The sequence below is a fragment of the Sodiomyces alkalinus genome, assembly GCF_003711515.1.
Source record: "Sodiomyces alkalinus F11 unplaced genomic scaffold SODALscaffold_8, whole genome shotgun sequence".
Classification (NCBI taxonomy): domain Eukaryota; kingdom Fungi; phylum Ascomycota; class Sordariomycetes; order Glomerellales; family Plectosphaerellaceae; genus Sodiomyces; species Sodiomyces alkalinus.
Window position 1 is genome coordinate 242,674 of NW_021167086.1, and position 25,679 is coordinate 268,352.

The 25,679-nt window shown below is 57.4% G+C and overlaps 10 protein-coding genes across 10 annotated transcripts; 6 read left to right on the forward strand and 4 right to left on the reverse strand.

Moving 5' to 3' along the window:
• Positions 1-211: 211 nt before the first annotated feature.
• SODALDRAFT_401612 (hypothetical protein) lies at positions 212-2,104 on the reverse strand (the record flags this gene model as incomplete). Its single annotated transcript, XM_028615333.1, has 1 exon — positions 212-2,104. The coding sequence occupies one exon, from the start codon at positions 2,102-2,104 to the stop codon at positions 212-214; it is 1,893 nt and encodes a 630-aa protein (XP_028464547.1).
• A 74-nt stretch (positions 2,105-2,178) lies between these two features.
• On the reverse strand, positions 2,179-4,239 carry SODALDRAFT_361561 (hypothetical protein; the record flags this gene model as incomplete). The annotated part of the gene is made up of 9 exons (XM_028614384.1): positions 2,179-2,191; positions 2,284-2,327; positions 2,457-2,624; positions 2,771-2,825; positions 3,164-3,390; positions 3,541-3,597; positions 3,738-3,953; positions 4,070-4,123; positions 4,228-4,239. 9 exons carry the CDS (start codon positions 4,237-4,239, stop codon positions 2,179-2,181), a joined length of 846 nt encoding a protein of 281 aa, XP_028464548.1.
• A 452-nt stretch (positions 4,240-4,691) lies between these two features.
• On the reverse strand, positions 4,692-5,056 carry SODALDRAFT_206294 (hypothetical protein). The gene has a single exon (XM_028607243.1). It carries the CDS (start codon positions 4,962-4,964, stop codon positions 4,740-4,742), a length of 225 nt encoding a protein of 74 aa, XP_028464549.1. The 5' UTR covers positions 4,965-5,056; the 3' UTR covers positions 4,692-4,739.
• On the forward strand, positions 4,860-7,045 carry SODALDRAFT_334938 (acetyl-CoA hydrolase/transferase domain-containing protein). The gene has a single exon (XM_028612340.1). The coding sequence runs from the start codon at positions 5,148-5,150 to the stop codon at positions 6,726-6,728; it is 1,581 nt and encodes a 526-aa protein (XP_028464550.1). The 5' UTR covers positions 4,860-5,147; the 3' UTR covers positions 6,729-7,045.
• Positions 7,046-7,586: 541 nt separating this feature from the next.
• SODALDRAFT_334939 (cysteine proteinase) lies at positions 7,587-10,416 on the forward strand. Its single transcript, XM_028612341.1, has one exon. It carries the CDS (start codon positions 7,940-7,942, stop codon positions 9,947-9,949), a length of 2,010 nt encoding a protein of 669 aa, XP_028464551.1. The 5' UTR covers positions 7,587-7,939; the 3' UTR covers positions 9,950-10,416.
• A 383-nt stretch (positions 10,417-10,799) lies between these two features.
• SODALDRAFT_280693 (Oxysterol-binding protein) lies at positions 10,800-12,246 on the reverse strand (the record flags this gene model as incomplete). Its single annotated transcript, XM_028608250.1, has 3 exons — positions 10,800-11,679; positions 11,803-12,122; positions 12,199-12,246. 3 exons carry the CDS (start codon positions 12,244-12,246, stop codon positions 10,800-10,802), a joined length of 1,248 nt encoding a protein of 415 aa, XP_028464552.1.
• Positions 12,247-13,309: 1,063 nt separating this feature from the next.
• Positions 13,310-15,144, forward strand: SODALDRAFT_334942 (mitochondrial chaperone BCS1). Its single transcript, XM_028612342.1, has one exon. The coding sequence runs from the start codon at positions 13,465-13,467 to the stop codon at positions 14,956-14,958; it is 1,494 nt and encodes a 497-aa protein (XP_028464553.1). The 5' UTR covers positions 13,310-13,464; the 3' UTR covers positions 14,959-15,144.
• A 284-nt stretch (positions 15,145-15,428) lies between these two features.
• On the forward strand, positions 15,429-17,122 carry SODALDRAFT_334944 (hypothetical protein). The gene has a single exon (XM_028612343.1). The coding sequence runs from the start codon at positions 15,437-15,439 to the stop codon at positions 16,715-16,717; it is 1,281 nt and encodes a 426-aa protein (XP_028464554.1). The 5' UTR covers positions 15,429-15,436; the 3' UTR covers positions 16,718-17,122.
• A 473-nt stretch (positions 17,123-17,595) lies between these two features.
• SODALDRAFT_281366 (glycoside hydrolase family 43 protein) lies at positions 17,596-18,874 on the forward strand (the record flags this gene model as incomplete). The annotated part of the gene is made up of 3 exons (XM_028608281.1): positions 17,596-17,901; positions 18,056-18,658; positions 18,767-18,874. The coding sequence occupies 3 exons, from the start codon at positions 17,596-17,598 to the stop codon at positions 18,872-18,874; spliced, it is 1,017 nt and encodes a 338-aa protein (XP_028464555.1).
• Positions 18,875-19,808: 934 nt separating this feature from the next.
• SODALDRAFT_314293 (hypothetical protein) lies at positions 19,809-25,142 on the forward strand. Its single transcript, XM_028609256.1, has 3 exons — positions 19,809-20,586; positions 20,719-23,940; positions 24,058-25,142. The coding sequence occupies exons 1-3, from the start codon at positions 20,241-20,243 to the stop codon at positions 24,741-24,743; spliced, it is 4,254 nt and encodes a 1,417-aa protein (XP_028464556.1). The 5' UTR covers positions 19,809-20,240; the 3' UTR covers positions 24,744-25,142.
• The last annotated feature ends 537 nt before the right edge of the window (positions 25,143-25,679 follow it).

Sequence of the window (25,679 nt, forward strand, 5' to 3'; positions counted from 1 at the left end):
ACAGTACATACAAGTGCCAAGTGCCAAGTGCCAACCATTAAAACCCATACCTTATGAACCATGTCTCTAACAAGCAGTAGGAAAAAGAAAAGTCTCACTTCTTGGACTTCTGAAGCTTACCCATCTTCAAGTCAGACACTCAGAAGCCAGAACAGCCATGAGGGTTCAGCATTCTATGTCTTGGACAGAGGGGCAGCTTAAGCCTTAGAAGTTAGAGCAGGGCAGAAGTGGGATGAGGAGCACAAGGGTCCAATCCAAACTTCATTTCCCAAACCGGGCACTCAGGCTTAGGGTTCTGGCTGTCATAGCCAAGCTCGCGAATGATAGCGACACGAGCCGTCTCGGCCTGACAACGCCAGCTGCCAAAGCGATACTCGACGTGGCCCATATGCTCGTTGAGGACGTGCGTGATGACCTCGTCCACCTCAAACTTGAACCGCTCCTCGAACCAGGCGGTAAGCGAAGCCTCGTTGACAAACGCAGGATCGCCCTTGAGCACGACGACGCGGGTGCGGTTGCCGGGACCCTCGGCCTCAGCGGAACGAATCCGGTTCAGGTTGACGCGGCAGCGGTAACCGCCGACCACGAGGCGGGAGCGCGTGTAGGTGGCGTAGAAGCGCTGGGCGGCCCACAGGTCGAAGAAGACGACCTTGGCGGCGGCGGTGCAGTGGCCGCGCTGGGGCTGCGGGGCGTTGATGACGCAGGCGAAGATGCGGCCGATGTTGCGGATCTCCGAGAGCAGCTCGTGCGTCGTGACGCGGGGGGGCAGGTTGACGATCCAGAAGGAGCAGTTCTCCGACTGCGGGATGTTGGCGCTGTGGTTGCGCGCGATGGTCGGGTCGCCCTGGTAGTTGGGCGAGATGCCGTGCTGGATCTTGATCACGGCGAGTTCGTGCGCGTTGTGCTGCGTGGGGTCGTACCCGGCTGAGCGGAGGACCGCGTTGCTGGGCAGGAAGCTCTGGTGGCGGCCGACTGTGTTGGGAGAACGAGCCATGTGGTGGGTGTTCATGAAACGGGAGACATGGTTGACGATGGGAGCGGCAACTGGGTTGCTGGGGCCAGGAGCCCGACCGCCATGGTTGTTGCCGCTGCCGGGATTGACAGAAGAAGACGGCATGGCAGGGTTCAAGACGGTTGGAGCCGTGGTGGACCGAGGAAGAGCAGGCTGCGTACCAACGGTGCGGAAGGCAGAAGCCGGGACAAGAGCATTCTGCCCATTCTGAACCTGGCCAATCTGGCCGATGCGAGAATCTTGGAAAACCTGCGAGCCCTGGCTGCCACGCTTCATGTTCATACCGGCTCCCGCGGTCATAAAACCGGGAGGAGGTGCAATAGGCGGCTGGCCCGAGACTCTGTTCCCAACGGGAGTGCCCATGATGGCGGTGCGATCCCCATTGTAAATACCAATGGCAGTCATGGACTGGTACGGGTTGAACGAGTCCCTGTAAGGAGTGCCCCCGTAAGGAATGGGCGAAAAGGGGAGAGCCTCCTGCCGACGAAATGCATTGGTCTGAGGGGCAGGAAAACGACGACCCATGGTCCCATCATTCCGGTAAATGTCGTCGTGGAAAGAGCCATCCGTGGAAAACGAGGTAGCAGACGACTGCTGATCGAGAGGCGACGACTCATGGCCGCTGTTCAGAACCGGAGTGACAGTCTCAGCCGTGGGAGTGTTGGCAGGGACCCGAGTGTATGCCATATCGTCCTCGGACGAGGGGGCGTGGAAGGTATTGTTTCTTCCATGACCGACAGCCAAGTTGGCAGTGCCGGGATTCATTCCCCGAGTGGCCATACCATGGACGGTGGCAGGGTAGTTGGGAGCATTGTATTGCATGTGGCCCGAGTTGAAACGAGATGCAGGAGGAGCTACATCATAGCCATGCTGAGCTTCATATTGCAGGCGAGCAGCAGCCAGAAGAGCATTCACGAGGGCCTGTTCTTCATTGTGACCGGCACCCAAATGGGTCAGAGGTTGCTGCGGAGCTCTGGTTGAAGCAGCACGGCCTTGGTTCGGATTGTCATTGTCATCGGGACCAGGGGCCCTGTTCCAAGTGACACGGGTGACAGCACCGGGAACAGAGGACTGAGTGTAGTGATACGCCATATTGACTTGACAAGCTAGGCAGGCATCAAGTTAGCCCAGAACCCTAGATTTGTAGGATAGTCTGTGGGATGCACTTACTTGTTGGCTCTTGATAGACTCAGTGATTGTACGCTTGGAAATCGTAAAAGGCCCAAAACAGCTCGTAGCAAAAGGCAATTTAAGTCGGAAACTTCAATCACAAAGCCGGATTAGCTTGCGGGTTTGACGATGATAGTTTGTTGAACTGAGTTGCAACCAAACCAGCACGCGCGCTTCACGCAAGAAACAAAAAAGAAAGAGCAAAACACAAGGGAAGATATCTCGTGCCTAGTCTTGCAGAGGGGAGTTGAGTCAATGAAATTTAAACACAAACCTTCACGCCAGAAGATAGTATTCTGAGAAGCTTGAAAGCTGGCACCAAGAGGAGGGAAGTGAAGAAGAGTGTAGCACGTTGGCGGTTGACTTGGAAGAGAAGATGAAGGATCTTGACCGCGCGCGAGGTAAAGTTTGATGATAGCTTTTCTAGCACTGCCAGTTGTCTCTGGTCAAGAGAAGAAAAGTGAGGAGGTTATTGGAAGAAGAGCTTTTATGCCAGCTTGGGTTGTGGGAGATTTGGATATGGGTTGAGTTGTGGTTAGGGCAGGCTGCAGCAAAAGGATCTTCAAGAGACTTAAGTGGAAGGAGCACAACTGCCCTCTGGAGGTTCTTGACAATTTGGAAGGACCGTAACTGCCCTCTCAAGCTTGTTGGTGATTCACATAGAATATTCTACACTTGCAAAAAAAAAAATGGGAAGTTATGGACATGAGCGCCTATGCCTACCTTCTTCTGGAGACAAGCCTGTATTAATCTAGGCCGGGACTAAGTAGAAGGCTGGTGCCTCAGCGCGCCTTCCGTAATAGAGAAGCAGCTTCGATATGAGGCAGTGTGAAGCAAAGAATAACAAGGCAGGAGCAAGATATCTTTGATGTTTTGCATCTTGGATCTAACAAGAGGGTTCTTCCCTTATTAAGTACAGTAGCAAAGGGCTGTTCTTTCTTCATCAAGCAGCATGTTTGACATTTAAGCGAGCCTTGTGACTGAAGACAAGCAGAGCATCCCTTTGAGGATGTGGAAATGGAATGGTTTTGCTTAACCCCTGGACTCGATGCCGGGCCCCCTGTGTCCGCTAGAATCGTCAAAGGGACACTCGAGCAAGCCTCTAGAGTGTCTTCTATTGTAGCATATGTCCACAGTAATACGTCGGAGCTTTCTAGGCTATGATCGTGTGTCTTTTCGACATGTCTCAAGTCCAAGGACATGGGGCTCTGCATGTTTCTACAGTTGACGTTGTCTCGGTGAAGGAGCATGTGGGGCCGGGGAGATTCGGTGTGTCTAGGTGAGGGAAGGTACCTGGGTCTAGACCATCCCTGTTCCTGTTTGGCTAGGCACACCGTCCTACATAATCTACTTCCTACCTCCTTCCATCGCATGTCTCCTTCCACAGTAATCATCACTGGATTGACAAGGGGGTTCTATGACGTGGAGGGTTTTTTTTTATTTTTATTTTTATTTTTTAAAGGGGGGAGTCTCTTCATTTCTTCATGGTACATTCCAGAGGTGACAGGTTCAAGGCTACGTAACTTGGGCCAGGCCTAGCTAAGTTTGGTTAGACCCCTATGGTGCCGTACTCGGTGAGCATCCTTCTGGCTGCCGCTGGACTAACGAGCTCGGTGATCGCTGCTTGAGTCCTGGCGAACAATATTCCATACGCGATGTGAACGGTGAAAAGACAGAAGCTTGCTTTTTTTCTCTCAGATTGTGCGTATGAGACCGGAGGCGCACCGCTTCTTCCGAACCCCGCGATCCCCAGGGCCCAAATTTGCGATTTCTGAATTTTGGCTGGTCATTATTAATCGACTACCTAGTGACCAAACCCGGCAGATGGAGCCCCAAGGTCCAACCGTACGATGGGATACGGGGTGCCGATTGGCTATCTGCCCTTACAAGTTCCCACCCCTGGCTGACCGAGGAACAACCCGAGATGGTCCTGGGCTTGGTCTGTCGCAGTCCAGGGAAAAGTCGCTGGAAGTGGCCACGTTAGGAAGAAAAAAAATAAGGAAGTAAAGAAATAAAGAAAAAGATCAACTTCCTATCTATCCCACCCGCTCAGCCATGTTTCTACGATCAAGGACCTTAAAAATGGAAAAACATCAATGCGACTCGATGAAGATGGACCCTTGATGGACCCCGATGCAACCCCGGGCTCCGGATCCGCTGAAAAGGTGGGGAAAGCTGGAGTATGGTTGACTCGATGTCACGGGGTTGAGGTACGGGTACGTGTAGAGGCTCGTTGAGGTTGAGGTACATCCGTTCAGCCGAACTGGGCCGAGAAGACGATTCGCACCTACGGAAGTTTCAAGCCCCTCCTTTTTTCTCCTTCGTCCTTCATATCCAACCGTTTGCTGAGTCGAACATGCTCGGCTACCAGCAACGGGCCCAATGGCTCTTTGGAACCGTCCGTTTGCCCCCGCTCCTCGCTCCCTCTAAGCCGCCCCTGAATGGCCTATGGATACCTTAAGGCACCTTACTTTGAAGACAGAATACTGTGAAGGAGGAGGACGTGGGGTCGTGCGGTAATTGGCCAATCCCGCCACATTTGCGTCATAGCAACCCACTATAGCCTTTTGGCTTGTACACGTAAGGTAGTGTACATAGCCCACCTTTGTACTGCCTCTTGGTACTTGTCGTCTGTATCCGTAGACTTTAGCTTCCCTTTCCCCCTTCGTACCTGCGGACTTCTTTTCCCTTGACCCTTCGTGCTACTTTTTTTTTTCTTCTTTCTTTTCTTCTTCTTTTCCTCCTTCATACTTACTCCTCCTCCATCCATACTTTGCTCCATCCCATCTTTTATGCCTCTCTCATAGTATCAGGCGTGGACACGACGTGACGACAGGCTGCTTCTCACACATCAGTGACATCACCTCCCTCCTTTTACGTTCACGTTCTCGTTCTCGTTCTCGTTCTCGTTCTCCCCTCGCCTCTCCTCTTCCCTTCTCCCCGCCGCCTCCTCACACCTTCCACCATGGCGTCTCCAGTAGCTTCGGCCGCCCTCAAGTCGAGGGTCGCCAGGAAATCTCTATTGGACAAGCTGGCGCGGCCGCAAGACCTCATCCACCACTTCCCCAATGGCACCTACATCGGATGGTCCGGGTTCACGGGCGTGGGATACCCCAAGAAGATCCCCACTGCGCTCGCCGACTACGTCGAACAGAACAACCTCCAGGGCAAGATGAAGTACGGCCTCTTTGTGGGTGCGTCCTCGGGCGCGGAGACGGAGAACCGGTGGGCCGGGCTCGACATGATCGAACGGCGGAGCCCGCACCAGGTCGGCAAGGCCATCGCCAAGGGCATCAACGAGGGCCGCATCCACTTCTTCGACAAGCACCTGTCGACGTTCCCGCTCGACCTCGTCTACGGCTTCTACACCAAGGACCGCCCCCACAACAAGATGGACGTGGTGGTGGTCGAGGCCACGGAGATCAAGGAAGACGGCAGCATCGTGCTCGGCGCGTCGGTCGGCGCCACGCCCGAGCTGGTGCAGCTGGCCGACAAGATCATCATCGAGGTCAACACGTCCATGCCGAGCTTCGACGGGCTGCACGACATCACGTTCAGCGAGCTGCCGCCGAACCGCAAGCCCCAGCTGGTGATGGCGGTGGAGGACCGCATCGGCCGCACCACGCTCCCGATCGACTCGGAAAAGGTGGTCGCCATCGTCGAGTCGGACTACCAGGACATGACGGCGCCCAACACGCCGGCCGACGCGGCCAGCCGGGCCATCGCCGGCCACCTCATCGAGTTCTTCGAGCACGAGGTGGCGCACGGCCGGCTGCCCAAGACGCTGCTGCCGCTGCAGTCCGGCATCGGCAACATCGCCAACGCCGTCATCGGCGGGCTGGCCGAGGCCAACTTCTACAACCTCAAGGTGTGGACCGAGGTGGTGCAGGACACGTTCCTCGACCTCTTCGACTCGGGCCGGCTCGACTTCGCCAGCGCCACGTCGGTCCGGTTCTCGCCCGACGGCTTCAAGCGGTTCTACGACAAGCTGGACTACTTCGACGGCAAGCTCCTCCTGCGCAACCAGCAGATCTCCAACTCGCCCGAGATCATCCGGCGGCTGGGCGTCATCGGCATGAACACGCCGGTCGAGGTGGACATGTACGCGCACGCCAACAGCACCTGCGTGATGGGCAGCCGCATGCTCAACGGGCTGGGCGGCAGCGCCGACTTTCTGCGCAACGCCAAGTACAGCATCATGCACACGCCCAGCACGCGGCCGTCCAAGACGGACCCGCACGGCGTCAGCTGCATCGTGCCCATGTGCACGCACATCGACCAGACCGAGCACGACCTCGACGTGGTGGTCACCGATGTGGGCCTGGCCGACGTGCGCGGCCTGAGCCCCCGCGAGCGGGCCCGCGTCATCATCAAGAAGTGCGCCCACCCGGTCTACCAGCCCATCCTGGAGCGGTACCTGGACAAGGCCGAGTTTGAGTGCCTGAAGAAGGGCATGGGCCACGAGCCCCACCTGCTGTTCAACTCGTTTGACATGCACAAGGCGTTGGTCGAGGAGGGCAGCATGCAGAAGGTCAAGAGCTTCTAAGGCTGAGGGCGTAGGTAGGAACGGGCTAATGGAGAAGAAAAGTCGGTGTGTGGGATGTGCTTGAACAGGCTACAAGTGTGTTGATATCCAGTGTGAGGAGGTCGAAGCGAATCAGCGATCTTGTAGGTTTTCCCCCTTTTTTTCTTATTGTTTTGTTTCTGGATTCGAGAAGAGCTGGTGACGGACCATGGTGAGGCATTCGACAGGGAAGATGTTCAGGATTCTTCGTGTCTTTGGGAGTACCTAGGTACCTTATATTTTACTGGTGCATGCTGCATACGGCTCAGTCGCCTTGGCTTCTTAGTCATTCCCCTGCATATAAGTCGTTACAATCTTCAATTAACGTCTCATGTGAATCTGGGAATCTCTCATTAGATATGTTACTTCTTCAGTTATCACCTCAGCTTGCCATGAATTATTAGTGTACACTTACTGACATGGAGACGCCATCTCGGTGTCTCGGTACAGTGGTGCCGACAGTGTACGGAGCTGATGCCGACAGGATTAGCCAACGATTCGGTATTGATCTTGCAGGACTTGAGGTATTTGCCGATGTTAGACTGGACACTCTAGTGTACCGCTACCTCGTAGGTAAGCGACTGACCCCCAGAGCCTTGGTGTCAAGTACTTGTAGATACGTACGTTTCACTGTCGGTGACTAAGGTACCTTACCTTGGGTAGACTAACATTTGTCCGGGCTGTTTCATCAGCGGAAATCCCCATTTCCCACCCCGCCGTAGACCCCCACGACAAAGCACAACGAGAACGGAGTACAGAGTACATGCAGAGACGTACCTTAGGTATTCGCAACTCACTGGACGGGGATTTCGTGGTTTTTCTTCCCAGACCCCGACTTTGCTCGACTTTGACTCCACATCAACGGTTTCTGCTTCGCTATTCCACGTCCAGAACTGAAGTGCCAGTGTTGTTAATCATGTTAGACACGTTACCCTGTCACGTCGTTCGAACCTAATCCGCCGTTCCCCTCGAATTCTGATTCACCGCCCGGCAATCCCCTCGGACCGTGAACTACCGGGGGAGGAAGCCCACGATCCTCCAAGTCCTCCAAGTCCTCCAAGTCCTACAAGTCCGACAAGTCCTACAAGCCCGACAAGTCCTACAAGCCCGACAAGTCCTACAAGCCCGACAAGCCCGACAAGTCCCTCGCTTCTCCCCTCTCCCCCGCCGTCTCCCACACCACCAACCCCAAGATGCCCGATAAACAGCTATCCACCATCTCCTACGCAGCCGGTGCCTCCCTCGCCGCCATCGCCCTCGTCTACGTCTTCGCCCCCAATTTCGTCCTCGACGAGTCCAGCAGCTCCTCGGCCTCCCGCAAGAAGGGCGTCGTCGGCCTCCGCAACTCCGCCAATGATTGCTTCATAAATGCCACCCTCCAGGCCCTGGCCGGCCTGAACGACCTGCGCCTCTACCTCATCCGCGAGACCCACCGCCGAAACATCGAAGACCCGGCCGTCTACGCCCGTCTGGTCCAACCGCCGAACCGCACCTTGCCCGAATGGAAGCTCCTCGCCTTGCAGCAGGGTGCCGTCACCCAGGGCTTCAAGGACATTCTCGATGCCCTCAACGAGCGGCCCATATACAAGAAGTCGACCTCGGCTGCCGATTTCATCAGGGTCATGGAGGCCGCTTTTCGCCAGCGCGTGAGCCGCCAGCAGCAGGATGCGCAGGAGTTTTTGCAGATCGTCGCCGAGAGGCTGCAGGATGAATACCACGCAGGCGAACGCGCGAGGGCTTATGCTAGGCGTGCTACTGCTACCGCGTCGTCTCCGGGCGTCGCCCATCTCGGTTCTGCCGAGTCGCAGCCAGTCGATGGGAAGGCCGTTCAGAAGAAGCTCCATGAGCATCTATCCGTGTCTGAACGGTCACGGTCAGACTCTTTGGCGGACGCCGCTTCCTTGCCCGTGTCAGCCTCTATATCGGCCCTAAACCTGACCGGTTCGGATAGCCTGCCCTCCACTGCTGCCACTACTGCCACTACTACCACCGCTGCGTCCACCCAGACCGCAACAGCAACCGCCACCGACGGCGCAACGCTCGCTGGCATCGCGGCCGACGAAGAAGAGGAGGAAGGATTTCCAATGGAAGGTCAGCACGAGTCACAGCTACGATGCCAAAGCTGCGGGTACCGGTCCAAACCGAAAACGGAAACCTTCGTCACCCTCACCCTCAACGTCCCCCATGTGACCTCCACATCATTGAGCGCATGCTTCGACGAAATCTTCAAGACCGAATACATCGACGACTTCAAGTGCGAGAAGTGCCGTCTGCTCCACGCCGAAGAGACGCTGTGCCGAGAGCTGGCCAAGGCCAAGTCGGACCACGCGAGGGCGCAAGCCGAGGAAAACCTCCAGAAGTTGCGCCACGCCATCGAATCCGACCCGGAAAACCCTCCCCCGGACGTGCCGCTCCCAGACGCCCGCGAGGCCCCGAAGCGCCGCATCGCCCGCTCCTTCCGCATCACCTCCTTCCCCAAGATCCTCACCGTCCACCTCTCCCGCTCCATCTTCAGCACCCAAGCCTCCACCAAGAACTCGGCCAAGGTCGCCTTCCCGGAACACCTCCCGCTCGGCGGGCTCGCCGACCGTCGAAAGTACCGGCTGCTCGGCCTGGTCACCCACAAGGGGAGCCACAACAGCGGCCACTACGAGTCGTTCCGCCGCCAGAACCTCGCGCCCGCGCCCTACGCCAACTCCAACACCTTCCGCGCCTCGGGCGTCTACAGCAAATCCGCCAGCCCCGTCTCCACCCCGCAGCTGAACGCCACCTCGCGCGCCGACACCCCGGCCGCGTCGTCCACCCCGGACCTTTTGCTCGCCCCGTCCCACTCCCGCCTCCCGAACCCGCACTTCCCCCTCGACGCCGACGCCGACGCCGACGCCTCGAGCATCCGATCCGTCGCCGCCTCCACCCGTTCCGCCCTCTCGCGCATCTCCCTCTCGCGAGACCCGGATCGTCGTCACGGTGCCGGGAACGGCGGGTCATCGACGACAGACGACGCGCCCGGCAAACCGCCGCCGCCGCCGTCGACTACGTCGTCCCCGATGGTGGTCCCGCCGGCTGTCAAGCCGCATCGCAAGCGCAAGGCGCCCGAGCGGTGGTGGCGGATCAGCGACGAGACGATTCGCGAGGCGAAGACGTCCGAAGTGCTTGGCATGCAGCGGGAGGTGTATCTGCTCTTTTACGAGATGGAGGACTAGCCCTGGCCTTTGCGGAGGGGTGGTGTGTTGTCCTAGACGGGGCCATTGTAGTTTTACCAGCGTGGTGCGTGTTTGGCATCCACGTTGAGAACCATGACATGGACGGATGGCACAAAGGGGCGTTTTGGCGTTGTTGTTTTGCATATGCATATTCTTCTTCTTCTTCTTCTTCTTCTTGGCTCTTCAGCTCAATGCATGATTGCATGGATATGCATCGCCCTTTTTTATTTTTTATTTTTATTTTTTTCTAAGGAGCCCTTCCTAGGTCCGGGATGGATGCATGAAAAATGATAAATGGCACTGAGTGATGTTAGATAGATGCTCTTCATATGCACAGCTCATGTGGTGATACGATCCCACAAACACGGCTTCACTCAACCGCCAGCTCACCGCATCAGTGTATCAGCGAGTATTAACTATATAAGGTGTAAAACTGGGCAAACTACCCTTCACCCGCAAACGCGCAGCTCTCCCCCGGGCGCCAATATGCTTCCGTTAACCATCTTTACCATGGGTTGGCCAAAATACGATCTGGTCGCATCAGAGCATGAAACATCCATGAATGCTATCCCCATCCTAGCTCCGTGATCCATGCTGTTTTGTGTCGTCTTTTCGTTGTTTCCTCCGAAGGGATTATTAAAGATCATACACAAAAATGGAAAGTCAAAAAGGGAAAAGAAATGCAACGAAAAGAGAGAAGCACCGTATCTCCTGGGTCAGGTGTGAGAACCGAGACCCGAGACCTCTAGCACAAGACGACATATCCTGAGAAGTGTTGCATGCTAAACGTAGAGGGAAAAAAGAAGAAGAAATAAAAAACCCCCCCCGGGGATGGTGGGAAAACAGTCCTCTACTGGCCCAGGATTTCTTTGGCGACAGTCTGTGCCTCTTCCTCGCTCAAAGGAGGCAGGTTGCGCACCTTCTCCGCCTTCTCATTATCGTATCGCCATAGACCACCCGTCTTATCGGCATCGCCAGAAACGGGTACGCCGACAACAGGACCCAGGCTCTCGAGAATGGGATCAGCACCTTGGAGCGCAGTGAAGTAGCGTCTCTCCCAAGCCCTGTCTTCCTCCCGCTCCTTGGCACGGAGGTCGCGCTGGGCCTGCTCGATCTTGCCCTTCTCGACAGAGACGGTGTCCATATCGCCTTTGAGGATGGCCGCGGCCACCTTGGCCCACGCGCGGCGGGACTCGAGAGGGTACTGCTCCTCGACGGGGCGGATGCGGAGCGGGGTGATGGGGTCCGCGGCGGCGTCGTAGGTGTCGACCTTGGTCTTGGAGGCGTTGGTCTTGGAGGGGCCCTTGTAGATGTCGAAGCTCTTGGTCCACACGCCGGTGACGTTGTAGAGGACGTCCTTCTCGTTGTCGGTGCGGTACAGGACGGCGGTGACGGAGTTTTTCTTTCCTGAGAGCCAGCCTCTGCCTGAATAGTCGATCTTGGCGGTAAAGCCGGACGATGAGGTGATGTAAGAGGAGCCGTCGAGCTCAACGAAGGGGGTGCCGAGGAGGAGGCCCTCAATGTGCAGCGAGGGGAGGGTGATGAGGAAGGTTTCCGTCTTGTTGGCGGAAGAAGGGTCTGCGTTGGGGATGGGAACGGTAAGGACGGCGTGACCGATCTGCTTGACGATGATGGTGCTCTTGAAGGTGGCCTTTTGGGCGTTGTAGCCCTCTAGATGGACACCAGAGCGGGCGTTTCGAATGGAGTAGGCGGTAGCAGGAGGGTGATGGCTGGGGAAGTTAGCAAGGCCATGGGGGGGGAGAAGAAGTAGGAAGAAAGAGCATTCAATCCATCAGAAAGGGGTATTGGCTGGCTGGATGTATTATTTTTCTTCTGGTTTTTCACTTCCTTACCTGACCTGTTCGCTGATGAGCTCGGTGACACCAGCGCTATCCTCCCACTCCCCGAGGAAAAGCTCGCCCAGGAAAGGGTTGAGAGGCTTCTTTTCGTTTCCATATTCCTCACTTCGGCTGGCGTATTGCTGCTTCAGGGTGCTGATGAACCACTTGAGGACCAGGACAGCTCGCTTGGCAGGGTCGGGTTCGCTGGCGGGGGCAGCGAAGAGAGGGGGATGCTGGCACCAGTAGGAGGAGAACTCGGTCAGGGAGGTGCCTGAGAGGATGAAGGGCGGCGCAGTGAGAGAGGAGAGGTCGCCATTGAAAGAGGCGATCGACTGGGGGATGGCGAGTTAGCAAGACATTTCTTTGCTTTTGCCCCCTTTTCCTTTCTTCATTCTTTTAGTCGCTCACCTTGACAAAGGCACCCCAGCTGCTGGAGACTTGGATAGGGGACGCCATGGTTTCTTCTTGGGTGGTTTACCAGTGTCGCTACCGTTGTTAGATCTTGCGTGCAAACAGCAAATCGCGCGCTTGTCGAGAAGATTCTAGAGGCAAGGTGAAAGGTTGGTGTATCTGTGGAATGCAAAGTATGATGTCGGTTATTGGAGTCTAGTACGACGCGATAATAATTAAAAGAAAGGAAAAAAAGGTGTATGGAGTAGGGGAAAGAGGAAAGTGGGAACAAAATACGATTATTCATGCGATATTGGGCAAGAAGGCGATGAGTGGGGGATCGGGGTCGAATCTGGAGATTTTGTGGTGCTTTACGCGGGGCAAGTGCCAAGTGCCAAGTTCACACGCTGTTGCCCTGGGCTGGGTGCAGGAGGCAGTCCTGGAAGGCACAGGTACCTCCCTGTGAATTCCAGAGTGGGGTCAGAGACGAAACGGTGCCTTGGTACCTACCTAGGTACGATACAGAATTCCTAATCGGGTACTAATAAGGTACAGAGACATCATAGTACTTTACTACCTTAACATAAGGAATGGGCTTTGTATTAAGATTATATAGAGGTTTCTTTGTCTTAAAAGAAAAAAAGAAAAAAGAAAGAAAGAAAGAAAGAGTAAGAGTTTGGTTTTAGCAAAGTTATGAATTAGTATACATATACTACTCGTGTTTATAAGAGGAAAGCATGGCATGAATTTCAATAATAGCTGGTACTTTAAAGGGTGGAGGAACATCCAGAGTACCTGTAGGTACCGAGAGCAGTTCCTGCTGACGTCATCGGGCACACGATCAACCTCGTGTGTGCAGTAGTGTGCAGTGCATGCGTCCCCGATACAGAGGAAGTCCATGACAACTTGGTCCATCCCTTGCCTCTTCTTGAGCATACTCTTATCTTAGTTCTATGAGTAATTAATGGTCCGCTACTTTGGTACTCCTTTTTCATTCCGGAAATAATTGGGTGTCCATCTGACCAGAGGTTTGGCGTGGCAGTTGATTGGGTTCACCGAAGCCCAGATTAGTCATCAAACCAGAACAAGATAAGATACCCAGAGATAAGATAAGCTCTCTTCCTCCGACGATACCCAGGTACCAAATGCATAATAAACACATTTTTTGGAGCGTCTTCGACTCTTCTTCCACGCTCTTCGGTCTTCCCACTGCCAACCACCTCAGTTATCAAACCGACACACCATGACGACTTGTATGCGGCAACGCATACCACCTCACCCGTAATGACATCAACCGCGGCGCAGTCTGCGCCCGCGTCCTCCCTCCTCAACATCAATGCCTTGTTCGACAACCCTCTCTTCGCCGGCGGCATAGGCCTCGCCTCCATCGGCGCCGTGGCCGCTTTCGGCCGCAAAGGTCTCATCATGGCCGCCGGTGCAGCCCGCCGCCGGCTCCTCGTCAACGTCGAGATCAGCAAGCAGGACCCCGCCTACCCGTGGATCCTCGCGTGGCTTTCCCAGCCGCGGCCGCAGACCGGCTTCCTCGCATCTCGCATCACCCGCATCCACAACCTGTCGGTATCGACGACGACGACGACGGCGGCCATGGCGAACAGCGCTCGCAGCGGCAGCATCGGTACTAGTAGTAGTGGTGGCGGTGGCGGTGGTGGCGGTCCGGGACAGACGCATTTCTTCCTCCAACCGGGCTACGGGCGCCACGTGGTCAAGCACAAGAACGCGTACATCGCGGTGAACCGCGAGAAGCACAACACGGCCAACATGAACACGGGCGAGCCGCACGAGGTGGTGCAGCTGACGACGCTGTGGGCGCACCGGCACATCTTCGAGGACGTGTTCGCCGAGGCGCACCGGCTCGCGGCCAAGGCGCACGAGGGCAAGACGATCGTCTACGCGGCGCGCGGCATGGAGTGGTCCCCGCTGGGCGATCCGCGGAAGAAGAGGCCGCTCGCGTCGGTGGTGCTGGACGAGGGGGTCAAGGAGGGCATCGTGGCGGACATTACGGATTTCCTGGGCCGCCAGCAGTGGTACGTGGACCGCGGCATCCCGTACCGCCGCGGGTACCTCCTGTACGGGCCCCCCGGGAGCGGCAAGAGCTCGTTCATCCAGGCGTTGGCGGGGGAGCTGGACTTCAGTGTGGCCATGGTGAATCTTAGCGAGATGGGCATGACGGATGATAAGTTGGCGTATCTGCTGACGAAGCTGCCGAAGCGCAGCATCCTTCTGTTGGAGGACGCGGATGCGGCGTTTGTGAACCGCCGGCAGCGCGACGTGGATGGGTATAGTGGCGCCACGGTGACGTTTTCGGGGCTGCTGAACGCGCTGGACGGGTTGGCGGCGGGGGAGGAGCGCATTGCCTTCTTGACGACGAACCATGTTGACCGGCTTGACCCGGCGTTGATCCGGCCCGGCCGCGTCGACATGATGGTGCGCATTGGCGAGGCGACGCGGTACCAGGCCGGCGCTATGTGGGATCGCTTCTACGGGGATATGGATGAAGACGGGTCTGCGCGGGAGAGGTTCCTCCGGCGGCTGGACGAGCTGGGCCTGTTTGGCGGGGAAGCGGAAAAGGAAGGGGAGGGGGAGGGCGGAGACGAGGCGATCAAGGGTCGACATACGAGCACGGCGGCCATACAGGGACTCTTCTTGTTCAACAAGAACGACATGGAGGGGGCCATTGAGATGGCCGAGGCGTTGGTGCCGAGGAAGTATGAGCCGACTGAGGCGATTCCCGAGGGAGCTATCAGGACGAAAGCATAACGACTCTCCTTGCTGTTGTGGCAGCAGCCAGCTGAACCGGTGCAACTTATGACAGCCTTGCCCGGTTTTCTGTTTTCGCATGTTGTATTATACAGTTGTATACTAGATGAGAAAGTGTGCACCAAGGGGGCATAGAATGCGATTTCGAGATGATACCCTGGGGGGCTAATCTATTTTGTTCACCAGCCTGCAACTTGCACAACGCATTTCAGGTAGTAATAACGGGCAAGTCGTCTCAGACTCTCAGTGTTCTATTCTACTTTTTCCTCGCTTTTCTCCCATTGGCACGACCCAAACAAGCAGCTCGAGTAGGTTGAAGTCGCGATTCAATTGGAGACGCGTCTTCACCTCGGTCTGGCTCCTCACCGAAGCCTTTAATGGACGAGACTTGTATAAGTACTTCCCGGCCATCTTAGGCAGCAGCGTACGGCTTCACATCTCACACACCACCATCTCAGCTTCAAATTCCCATTCCACCATGTCAAGACAAACTACTCTCGCCGACTACTTTTCCGGAGTACCCGAGGCATCTTCGAACCGCCAACCAAGAGAATCCCACTCGCCATCTCAAAACAATGCCCCATCTTCCTCGTTTTCATCCCAAGCCTCCTCTCCTTGGCCGCCTGACTCTGATCATGAAGACGAGAGTGGAATAGGAGGCATGGTCCGCATGGAAGGGCAAGGAAGAGGAAGGGGAATACCAGATGGACGACGAGAAGGACGACCAGAAGGACGAGGACGTGGCAGAGGCCACTGGGGAGAAGGTCGAGGAGAAGGTCGGGGAGGAAGAGGACGAGGTCGAGGTCGAGGTCGAGGACGAGGAAGAGGAACCAATCCTCGATACGATGCCCGTCCCGCCTCCCGTCGCGGCAACGCAGAACTCGCCGCCATCTGCAAAGAAACCCGCTCCGTCCTCCCCGACATCCTTTCCCATTTGCCCAACATCAACGCCACCGTCTCGGAATGCCTCCACCTCGACACCCTACCCCGTCTTTCACCGCAAAACTGCCCCCGCCATCCACCCACAACCACCCGCATCGTCGACGCCGACACCATCAACGCCGCCCTCGACCTGGCCGCTTCCCAAAACGTCTCCGTCTCGTCATCCCCCTCCTCCCGCATCGCCATCCTCAACCTCGCCTCCGACCGCGTCCCAGGGGGCGGCTGGCGCAAAGGCTCCCTCGCCCAAGAAGAAGCCCTCTGCTACCGTTCCTCCCTCTCCCTCTCCCTCCACCAGCGCTACTACCCCTTCGACTCGCCCCTCATGGGCCTCTACACGCGCGACGTGGTCGTCATCCGGGGCGACATGGCATCGGGCCACAAACTCCTCGTCCCCGACGTCGCCGCGTCGGACCTCCCCGTGCTCAGCTGCCTCAGCGTCGCGGCCCTGCGCCGCCCCCAAGTCAGGGAAGCGCGGGTCACGACGACGACGACGACGACGGTTGCGGCGGGCGAGACGGTTCACGCGCGCAGGGTCGAGTTTGCAAGGGCAGGGGACAGGGAGGCCACGAAGGGGAAGATGCGGCTTTGTTTGCGCATGGCGGCGAGTCGGGGACATGGGTCGCTCGTGCTGGGGGCGCTTGGTTGCGGGGCTTTTGGGAACCCGCCGCGCGAGGTGGCGGTGTGTTGGAGGGAGGTGCTGGGGGAGCCTGAGTTTTCGGGCGGTTGGTGGAGGGCTGTTGTTTTTGCGGTGTTGGATCTCAAGAGGGAAGGGAATTTCGAGGTGTTTGAGGACGTTCTGGGTGGGATGCAGGTGTAAGTCATTGATCGACGCCGTGACACGAAGGCTGCGATTATATCTCACAGGGAAGTTCTTTATGGTACGCCTCGAAACCCCTGGTCATCGTGATGCGACCCCTCACCATCTCACGCGTCACAACAACACAGCAGAACTCACCAGCCGCCAGTTTAGTCTCTCCGAAACCAGAAGACATTTGTCCTACCGTCTACCTTCCACCAAACCAGACTTATGGGCAGAACTCTGGCTCCGCTCATTCCTACTCGCACGGAGGCCTTGGCGAGTCGACCTCGGTCTCAGGCCCGGCTTGAGCATACCTCATCAATAATGCCTTTACGAGCATCGGACCAGACAAACCATACAACTCCTCTCCTTCTCGAACTCGTCGGTACTACATAATGTTTCACTCTCTGCATACCACCCCCCTTTCAGAACCCAGACGAATGGACTGTCACGTCTCCCATCGTACCGGACGTGATAGGGGGTCAGGGGCGCAAAGAGATTGGGAGAGGTTCACAACACATCGGATGGTTGAGGCCAATAGTATGGCTGCCAAGTGAACTTTTTTAGATCCTTCTTTGATAAAACTGGACAGCCTGGACTACGTATCAGCGACAAGACGGGGATTTGCAGGTGATGAACGAAACATTGCACGAGACTTGAGTATCTGTGTCTGAGGACCTCAACTGACTCGCCCGTCCACCATCCACGTGTCGAGGCAAAACTATATAGTCCATGGCTTTGCCAACGACCACAATTACAGCCACCTGTCTACGTATGGTATATATATATACGAATGGCGGGGACCGTCAGATTTTAGGGTCAATCTTCCATTGATCCATGGTCGTGGACCTTCTTTCGCTACTCGTGGTCCTCTATTTCATCTTCCAACTTTCACAATGAAGCTGATCACTGTGATCAGCACGTTGTTGGCCATCGCGATACCCTCCATCGGGGTCGCTGGTCAGCCTGGGCTCGCTCTCGGTTCCACGACTTACCCCAACCCCGGTATTTGCACCGGCACTTGCGTTAATACACACGACCCGTTCATCGTCCGCCGCTCTGATGGAGTTTACTTCCGCTTCTCCACCAGCGGGAGGGTAACCATCCACACGGCCTCGGCCATCACCGGACCCTGGACGTACCAGGGCGCGGCCTTGCCTGGGGGATCGACCATCGATCTCGAGGGTAATCAGGATCTCTGGGTAAGCTGGAGCCTCCCGCGTTTGTAACTCATGACCGGGTCGTGTTACATGTACACATACCGACCCAGCTCCCGTCTCGTCGCACAAAGTCGACTCCTCTATTGGCCATTTCTGTCATGTGCCCTCGGAACAGCCCTTATTGACTTCCCCTCAGGCCCCCGACGTCATCCAAGTCGACAACACCTACTACCTGTACTACTCCGTCAGCACCTTCGGGTCCCAAACCTCCGCCATAGGGGTAGCCCAGTCGTCGACCTTGGACGCCGGCAGCTGGACGGACCTCGGATCGACGGGGATCGACTCCGACCCCGCCTCGGAGCCCTACAACGCCATCGACGCCAACCTGATCAGGGCGGCGGGCGGCCAGTACTACATGACCTTTGGCAGCTACTGGGCCGGCATCCACCAGGTCGCGATGCGGAACCCGCCGACCCAAACGGCCCCCGGTAGCGTCCCCTATCAGATCGTTTCCGACCCCGTCAGCAGGAACGTGGAAGGGGCGACCCTCTTCCCGCGTAATGGCTTCTATTACCTTTTCTACTCCAAGGGGTTTTGCTGTCGCTACGACCAAGAACGGCCACCGCCTGGCGGGGAGTACAGGGTCCTCGTCTGCCGCTCGGAATCCCCCGCGGGGAACTTTGTCGATAGGAACGGCACTTCGTGTACGCAAGGCGGGGGGACCGTCGTGTTGGAGTCGCACGGGTTCGTGTACGGGCCCGGCGGGCAGGGCGTCTACCTCGACCCTCAATTGGGGCCTGTAAGTGGTCAGAATTATTCAGAATTGTTCGCGAATCACCAACTCCGGTTGGCCATTCTTCTTCTCTGTCGTTGAAGCTCTCCGCTAATGTCTGAATCGACGCACTAGGTCCTCTACTACCACTATCTTGACACACGCATTGGCTATGCCGATAGGCAGAAGCAGTTTGGCTGGAACAGAATTGATTTTTCTAGCGGCTGGCCTGTTCTGTACTGAGAGACAGGTGCAATAGTATGTAAGGCAAGGGGCATGCCGCATCTCCGGGCAAGAAACCATGGGCGTATCATGTACGGGTGAAGTGTAGGGGAGAAGACGGCTTGGGAGTGCCCCCGGAGTACGTTTGAAGGCTGCAGCCGACCATTCGTAACTTGTGAGTACCATATAGAGGCGTTACATGCGGGCGTTTATGTGTACCTTATATAAGTACGTAGGTGTTAGGACTTGCACGTAGAACTGATAATCTAAGGTACAGGTACAAGGACCTACTACTTGGTACTTAGCTTATGGTTCCGGCGACGGTGGAGAAAGCGACGGGACTGTGGTACTTCCTCCGGCGCTAGGTCTACACGTGTAGGACCGGATCCGAGACTCCGTGGAAGCGGAGCGGGGACCGGGTCACCGGGGTTGGTGTCGGCCGAGCTGTGGGTTCTATTTCGTAAGATTCGCTCTAAAACAAAAGCCTGTTTTCAAAAGGATGTCGTACGGAGGAACGTCCATCTGCATCGCATCGCATCGCATGGTATGGCCCATAGGCAGGGCAGCTTCGTGACTTTCGTGCCGAGATGGTCGAGACGATTCTATTGATATAATCGGAGTGGAAATAGTGACTGGGCTAATAAGAAACGGACCATGTTGTGATTGTTGTGAACTTCCAGTGTGAGGTGTCAGAGTCGAACGTGAAGCAGTGAAGCTGAAGCTGAAGCCGAGCAGCTACAAGGTACAAGGTACTCCGTATGAATTAGAAATTCCGTCCCGACCCTTACCGTGGGAAACGTCGGGCCGATAACAACCGAAGACCCGGTTTGTCACGTGACTGTACACATGACTTCAAGGCCACGAGCACATGTCATCTGCCCCAACCCCCCGCCTCCCATTTAGCCCCATTCGGCTGCCTCTCCCCTCCCCCTTCCACCCTCCACCCCCCCCCCCTGTCAACAGTTCATCCGTTTTCTCTCCCACCTGGAGGATCATCAGCTCCACACCAGCTCCTTCGAGTCGTCAGCGGTCCCCATCGCCAAACCACCGACGAAAGACGCACGCACGACGCACGACACAGGACGACCCGGATGACACGCAGCCAGCTTCCTACACGTCAATCGTTGTCGCCAACACCTTTCTCGTTCCGTCGTCCTTTTCCCTACCTACGATTATAGCATTATAGCTCTTCCGATACCTTCACTCTGTGCTCCGCCGCACTCTTCCCACCCTCCGTCGACCTCAACTTCAGACTCATCAGACTCATCAAACCCCCTATCCGCTCGCTATCGCGTTTTCATTCGTTCCTCTTCCCACCGTCCGTCCCTCTCCCACCGTCCCCAGCTGCCGCGAGCTGGCGGCTCTCTCTCCAGCTCCATTCGAATGAATGCCACCCCTAAATCCCTTCCTCGCCGCCTTCTTCCGGAGCCCCTTACCCGCCCAGTGCTCTCCCGTCCATCACCATATCCTCCTAGTACCCACCACCGAGGTTCTCCTCACCTCGCGCGAGGTTGAGAGCGGCGCCTCCTCGGCTTCGTCGTCGAATGATATCCTACATTCCGAGGATTTCCTCGCTAGCCATGTCCTGAAGGCTCCCGGCACGGCTGTCGCTCCGCCCGGCTCGAAGGAGGCCGTTCCGAACCTCCGCGAGGTGAGAGGCAAGGCGAAGCAATACACCACCCTTAACGGTCGTAGCCTCGTCATTAAGGATGGGCAAGTCTATACGAACAAAGGTTCGCCCACCCGTGCTGTGCTGCTGCGGCTTGGTCCTGCCACTGCCTCTGCCACTGCCACTGACTGACATTGTCGCTGATGCTGATGCTGATGCCGATGCCGATGCTGATGCTGACTCCCAATCTCCTCAGGCTTCAAGTCCCTCGCACAAGCCCAGCTACTCCACGACGTCCCATGGTACCCAGACGTTCTCGAACCCCGACAATGGCTCGTCTACTACATCTCGCGGCCTCTCGTTGGCACCTGGGAGGAGATCAAAATCACCCCGGCCATTTTGGTCGAGGGTGCCGCGAGGAAACAAGCCCTCGAGCAGAGTCGCACCGCCGGCTCCAACGGGGGGGAGAGCACAACCCTCCCCCGCAAGAAGGACATCAAAAGCTTCCACGACCTGCTGAACCACTTCCCCGTCATCGCGCGCCAGATGCAGCCCGGCCTCGACAAACTGTTTCTCGAGTTCCGGCACGTCTTCGAACGACCGCTTCCGCCTCCCCCCTCTGCCGCCACCATTCCGGACCCCATCCCCGACGGGCCCATCACGAACGCCATGAAGAGAGCAAGGTCCAGCAGCATGTCCCTACACCACAACACAAAAACCGAGCAGCAGGCGACCACACCCGTCACGCCTGTTCTGGACCACTTCTACATGGACAACGACGACGACGACGACGACGACGACGACGTCATGAGGGCGTCTCTCGAAACCGCCGTCACCACCGCCATTGATCTCTTCCAGGGCGTGGACAAGCAGCAGCTGTCCATGCTCGGCGCCACCACAGACCTGACGGGACCCCTGGTCGAGAGGTTGATCGAGCGTTACGTCACCGAGAACGTGCATCACCTCATCTTCCCCCGGTTGGCGACCTTGAAGAGACGCTACGACCTCGAACTCGAGGCCAAGATTCGCCAGATGGAGTTCATCGACCTATCTCAGCTCGGCATCGGCATAGAAGGCGGCTCGAGGGTCAAGCACGAACTGACCATTCACCTGGCGCTCGCCGTGGAAGAATTCAAGAAAATGGGACATGCCGCGAGCCCGCAGGAGATGCTGGAACTCTTGCTTTCCACCACCAAGCTGGTCACTCGGCTGACCGGCGTGCCGGGGGACGGCGAGGGTCAGGGCCAAGGCGAGGGTCAGGGCCAGAATGAACACCAAAAAGAAGCGCCCTCGGAGAAACCGACATTGATGGTCAACGCCGATACGCTCGTATCCCTGCTGCTTTTCGTGATCATCCGGGCCCAAGTCAGGAACTTGCAAGCACGGTTGGCGTACATTCGGCACTTCATCTTCATCGATGACGTCGAAAATGGCGAACTGGGCTACGCCTTGAGCACCTTTGAAGCCGTTCTGACGTATCTGGCCATGGACTCGGGAGGCTTGCGAAAAGCAAGCCGGCGGAACAAGGCTCTGTGGGATGCCGCGCGCAGCGGGAGCCTGGCCGATCTGCAAAAAATCATGGAGCCCAGCGGGGTCTGCGGCGACAGCGACAGCGACAGCGACAGCGACGGCGATGACGATGACGACGACAACGACGACGACCAAGAGGAGGAACCGGAAGAGTGCGGACGGCAGCAAGTAGACGCATCCGACGGAACAGACGCAGCAGACGAGGAGGGCCCTTACCACAACACAAACACAAGAACATTACCTAGCCACTCCCCCAGTAGGAAAGACTCGGCCAACGACCCGCCGCCGAGGAGGTCCTCCATCACATTTGCATCCACCGATCGGTTCTCCCTCGGGTCCGGCCTACATCACGTCTTCCCGTTCCAGGCCGGCCATGGGACGACGGCAGGGACGACGGCAACGGACGGCGACCTCCACCCCCTCCAGCTGCCCACCAAGAGAGTGAAGAAGGTGGCCATGGACACGAGGAGCATGTCCAGCAGTTCGGAAATCTCGTATCATTCGAGGGCCGGCAGCCTGCTGACCATGGGAAGCGCGCTCGAGGGCGACATTTCCATCGAGCGGCTCTCGCAGACGCACGACTCCTTCGGCGAGTCGGTGCTCATGATGGCCGTGCAAAACGAGCGCCCGGACGTGCTGCGCTACCTCCTGTCGCTGGAGGCATACTACCCCTGCCCGGTGGTGCTCAATGACATCAACAACGAGGACACCACCCTTCTCAGTGCCGCCGTCCAGCTCGGCCACACCGAACTCATCGACATCATCCTCGGCTTCGTCACCAAGGCGGCCACCACGCCGGACCAGGTAAAGCGGTACCTCGCGCTGCAAGACATTTGGGGGCGCAGCTGCGCGCACTACATGTTCCACGCGCCGTACCTGATCGCCAAGATTGGCAAGCTCGTTCCCTGGCGGCAAAAGGACAAGAACGGCCAGACGCCGCTCTTCGCGCTCTGCCGGTCGTACGACCACGGGGACTACCTGGAGATGGTGCAGGCCGGGATGGATGCGGCGGCGGAAGCGCAGGGGGACGGGTGGCCGCTGCACGTAGACGACCACGTCGACAACAAGGGGAACACGCTGCTCCACATCGTCAACGACGCGCTGCTCCTCACGAGGATCCTGCAGGAGTGCGACGTGGACGTGAACGCGACCAACGAGAAGAAGTTCACGCCGCTCATGGTGGCGAGCAAGTACGGGCGGCTGGACATGGTGCGGACGCTGTACGTGGACCCGCGGGTGGACACGGCGGCCAAGGAGCTGCGCGGGCTGACGGCGGTGGAGCTGGCCAAGGACGACGAGGTGCGGAACCTGATCGACGGCCTCGCGCTGTTCAACCTGCCGCCGGCGGGCGCGGGCGCGGGCGCGGCGGACGCGCGCCGCATCTCCGGCGTGGTCCGGGCGTATTTCGTCGAGGACGCCACGGTCCGGCTCGTGCTCAAGTCGGCGGTGCCGGTGGCGGTGCCGGCGGAGGTGGTGGACGCGGCGGTGACGAGCTACACGGTGACGACGACGCGGCGGTCGCTGTCGGACTTTGAGCACCTGAGCCGCCTGCTGGCGATGGAGAACCCGGCGTCGTGGATCCCGGCGGTGGGCGGGCCGCGGTCGCCGTTCCAGGTGCCCTCGAAGCCGTCGCGGACGGTGCTGCGGGACATACAGATCCGGGCGGACTGGTTCCTGCGGATCCTGCTGGCGCACTCGACCTTCTCGACGCACGAGATGCTGTGGGAGTTTTTGCTCGTGCCGGACATCCAGCTGGACATGATGGACCAGCGGAGCCGGCTCAAGGCGGAGGCGCGGGCGGAGAAGGTGCGGGAGGAGATGGAGCCGCTGGAGGATGTGCGCGAGGTGGAGCAGTTTGCCAACCACGCGCGGGAGATGATACGGAGCGTCAATTACGCGACTAAGAGTGTGGCTAAGAGGGCGAATGCCGCGAGTGTGGCCGCAGCTGGTGGGTGCACCTTTTTTTTTTCTTCTTTTCTTTTGTTTTCTTTTTTTTTTTTTTCCCTTCTCCTATGTTCATGTGGTGTCCTTAACCCCCAACTAACCAAAGCGTCCGTCTGAGCAGATCTCCACGACGCAGCAGCGCTTCTCCACCGCGCCGCGGCAACGCTCGACTTCCTCCCCCGGCGGCACATCACGGCCTTGGAAGGCTACGTACGCACGCTGGCGCCGCCGCAGCTGGGCCCCTGGGCGGCGCTCCACAGCTCGCTACTCGCATCCCAGTCGACGATCCAGGCGCTCCTCTCGGCGCTGGCGCGGCCGGCATCGCTCACGTCGCAGATGGCGACGACGCGCAAGGCGATGGAGCGGAACCACAGCTCGCTGCACCGGTCGACGCGGTGGCCGCTGGGCCTGCTGGACGACACGCGGCAGCGGTTGCAGGAGGAGAGGGAGGAGAAGGCGCGGCAGGCGCAGGGGCAGCTGGACGACCTCGGGCGGGAGCTGCGGTACACGCAGCAGGTGGTGGCGGCGGAGCTGGCGGGGTTTCACGAGCTGCATCGGAGTATGGGGCGGAGGGCGATTCGGGACTTTGCGAGGGGGGTGGTGGTCCAGGAACGCATGCGGCTGGATGGGATGGTGAGGTTGTTGCGGAAGTTGAGGGAGGCGGGGCCGCGGGTTCGAGAAGAGAAGCTCGCTGGTGGTGTGGAGGCGAGGGTAGCAGAGAAAAGCAGCCTGGCTACAACCATGGCTGCGGATTCCGAGACACCTTCGGGTAATGGCACAGAAGGAGAGAGGGCAGGGTCGGCATAGCATAGTTAGAGTAGATGGAGGGGGGAGTGTATAGATAGGGCAGGGTGGTGAGTGTCTTAACAGCAACACGACACACAACAGACGAGACCATAATTAGTGGATGGAAGGGAACCCGGTGTTCTTTTCTCTTGGTATACCCCGGCCGCGGCCAGCGTAAAGCAGCGTTAAGCAGAAAGACGACCGAGTACGACTAAACCTATAGAAATAATGTCTTGTCGAATCCCTGCCGTCGCAATCATCATGTCTGTTCAGGGGGAGGTTGCAAGACCCGTCGCCATGGCGCATCTAAGAATACACTGACGCTTCACTATCCCGGGATCCTAGAGGGGACCTTTCCAGAGTGGCCGAACCTTCTGCTCTCTCGAGTTGGACGTTGCTAGAACTATAACCTATGACCCCATTGCCTCTTCACTCTGCCCTCGCTGCATCTTCCACGCCCTAAGACCGAAGATATCACGGGCATGAAGACGGGGATGCTCCCGTTATACTCCTGTACCTTGTACCTTGTACCTTGTACCTTTGACGGAAACGTGGGAGATGAACGTTATCGATAACGAATTGATCAACGTCAACGATCATTTCAACGGGCCCGGTATATTAATATTCCGCCACGCCGATGACACTTAACGACGGCTGCGTACCCGTACGCTAAACCGTTTCGGGAGTGGAACTTCAACGGAAGCTTCAAGTTGAACGTCCAAGGTACGAAAGCACGTGTACCCACACAAGTAAAAGTGTCCCCAAGTACCGAAGCAAGACACAGGGGTCGACCTTGACCTTGACCTTGACCTTGACCTTGGAACTTCGACCTTCCACCTTCTTGCTTTCTTGTCTCTCCACCCTCAAAGCCACTCTCTGTGGTGCTGTGTCGAAATTCGTCTTCTCGACGAAAAGCGAAAAGCAAAGGGGCCTAAACCTTTGCCAGTCGATACATCT

Bases quoted from the DNA above. Each gene is read 5' to 3' on its own strand.
- SODALDRAFT_206294 (XM_028607243.1), bottom strand. From the start codon at position 4,964: ATGGAGCAAAGTATGGATGGAGGAGGAGTAAGTATGAAGGAGGAAAAG.
- SODALDRAFT_334938 (XM_028612340.1), top strand. From the start codon at position 5,148: ATGGCGTCTCCAGTAGCTTCGGCCGCCCTCAAGTCGAGGGTCGCCAGG.
- SODALDRAFT_334939 (XM_028612341.1), top strand. From the start codon at position 7,940: ATGCCCGATAAACAGCTATCCACCATCTCCTACGCAGCCGGTGCCTCC.
- SODALDRAFT_334942 (XM_028612342.1), top strand. From the start codon at position 13,465: ATGACATCAACCGCGGCGCAGTCTGCGCCCGCGTCCTCCCTCCTCAAC.
- SODALDRAFT_334944 (XM_028612343.1), top strand. From the start codon at position 15,437: ATGTCAAGACAAACTACTCTCGCCGACTACTTTTCCGGAGTACCCGAG.
- SODALDRAFT_314293 (XM_028609256.1), top strand. From the start codon at position 20,241: ATGCCACCCCTAAATCCCTTCCTCGCCGCCTTCTTCCGGAGCCCCTTA. The intron at 20,587-20,718 runs GTTCGCCCACCC...CAATCTCCTCAG, and splicing joins GCAAGTCTATACGAACAAAG to GCTTCAAGTCCCTCGCACAA. The intron at 23,941-24,057 runs GTGGGTGCACCT...CCGTCTGAGCAG, and splicing joins CGCGAGTGTGGCCGCAGCTG to ATCTCCACGACGCAGCAGCG.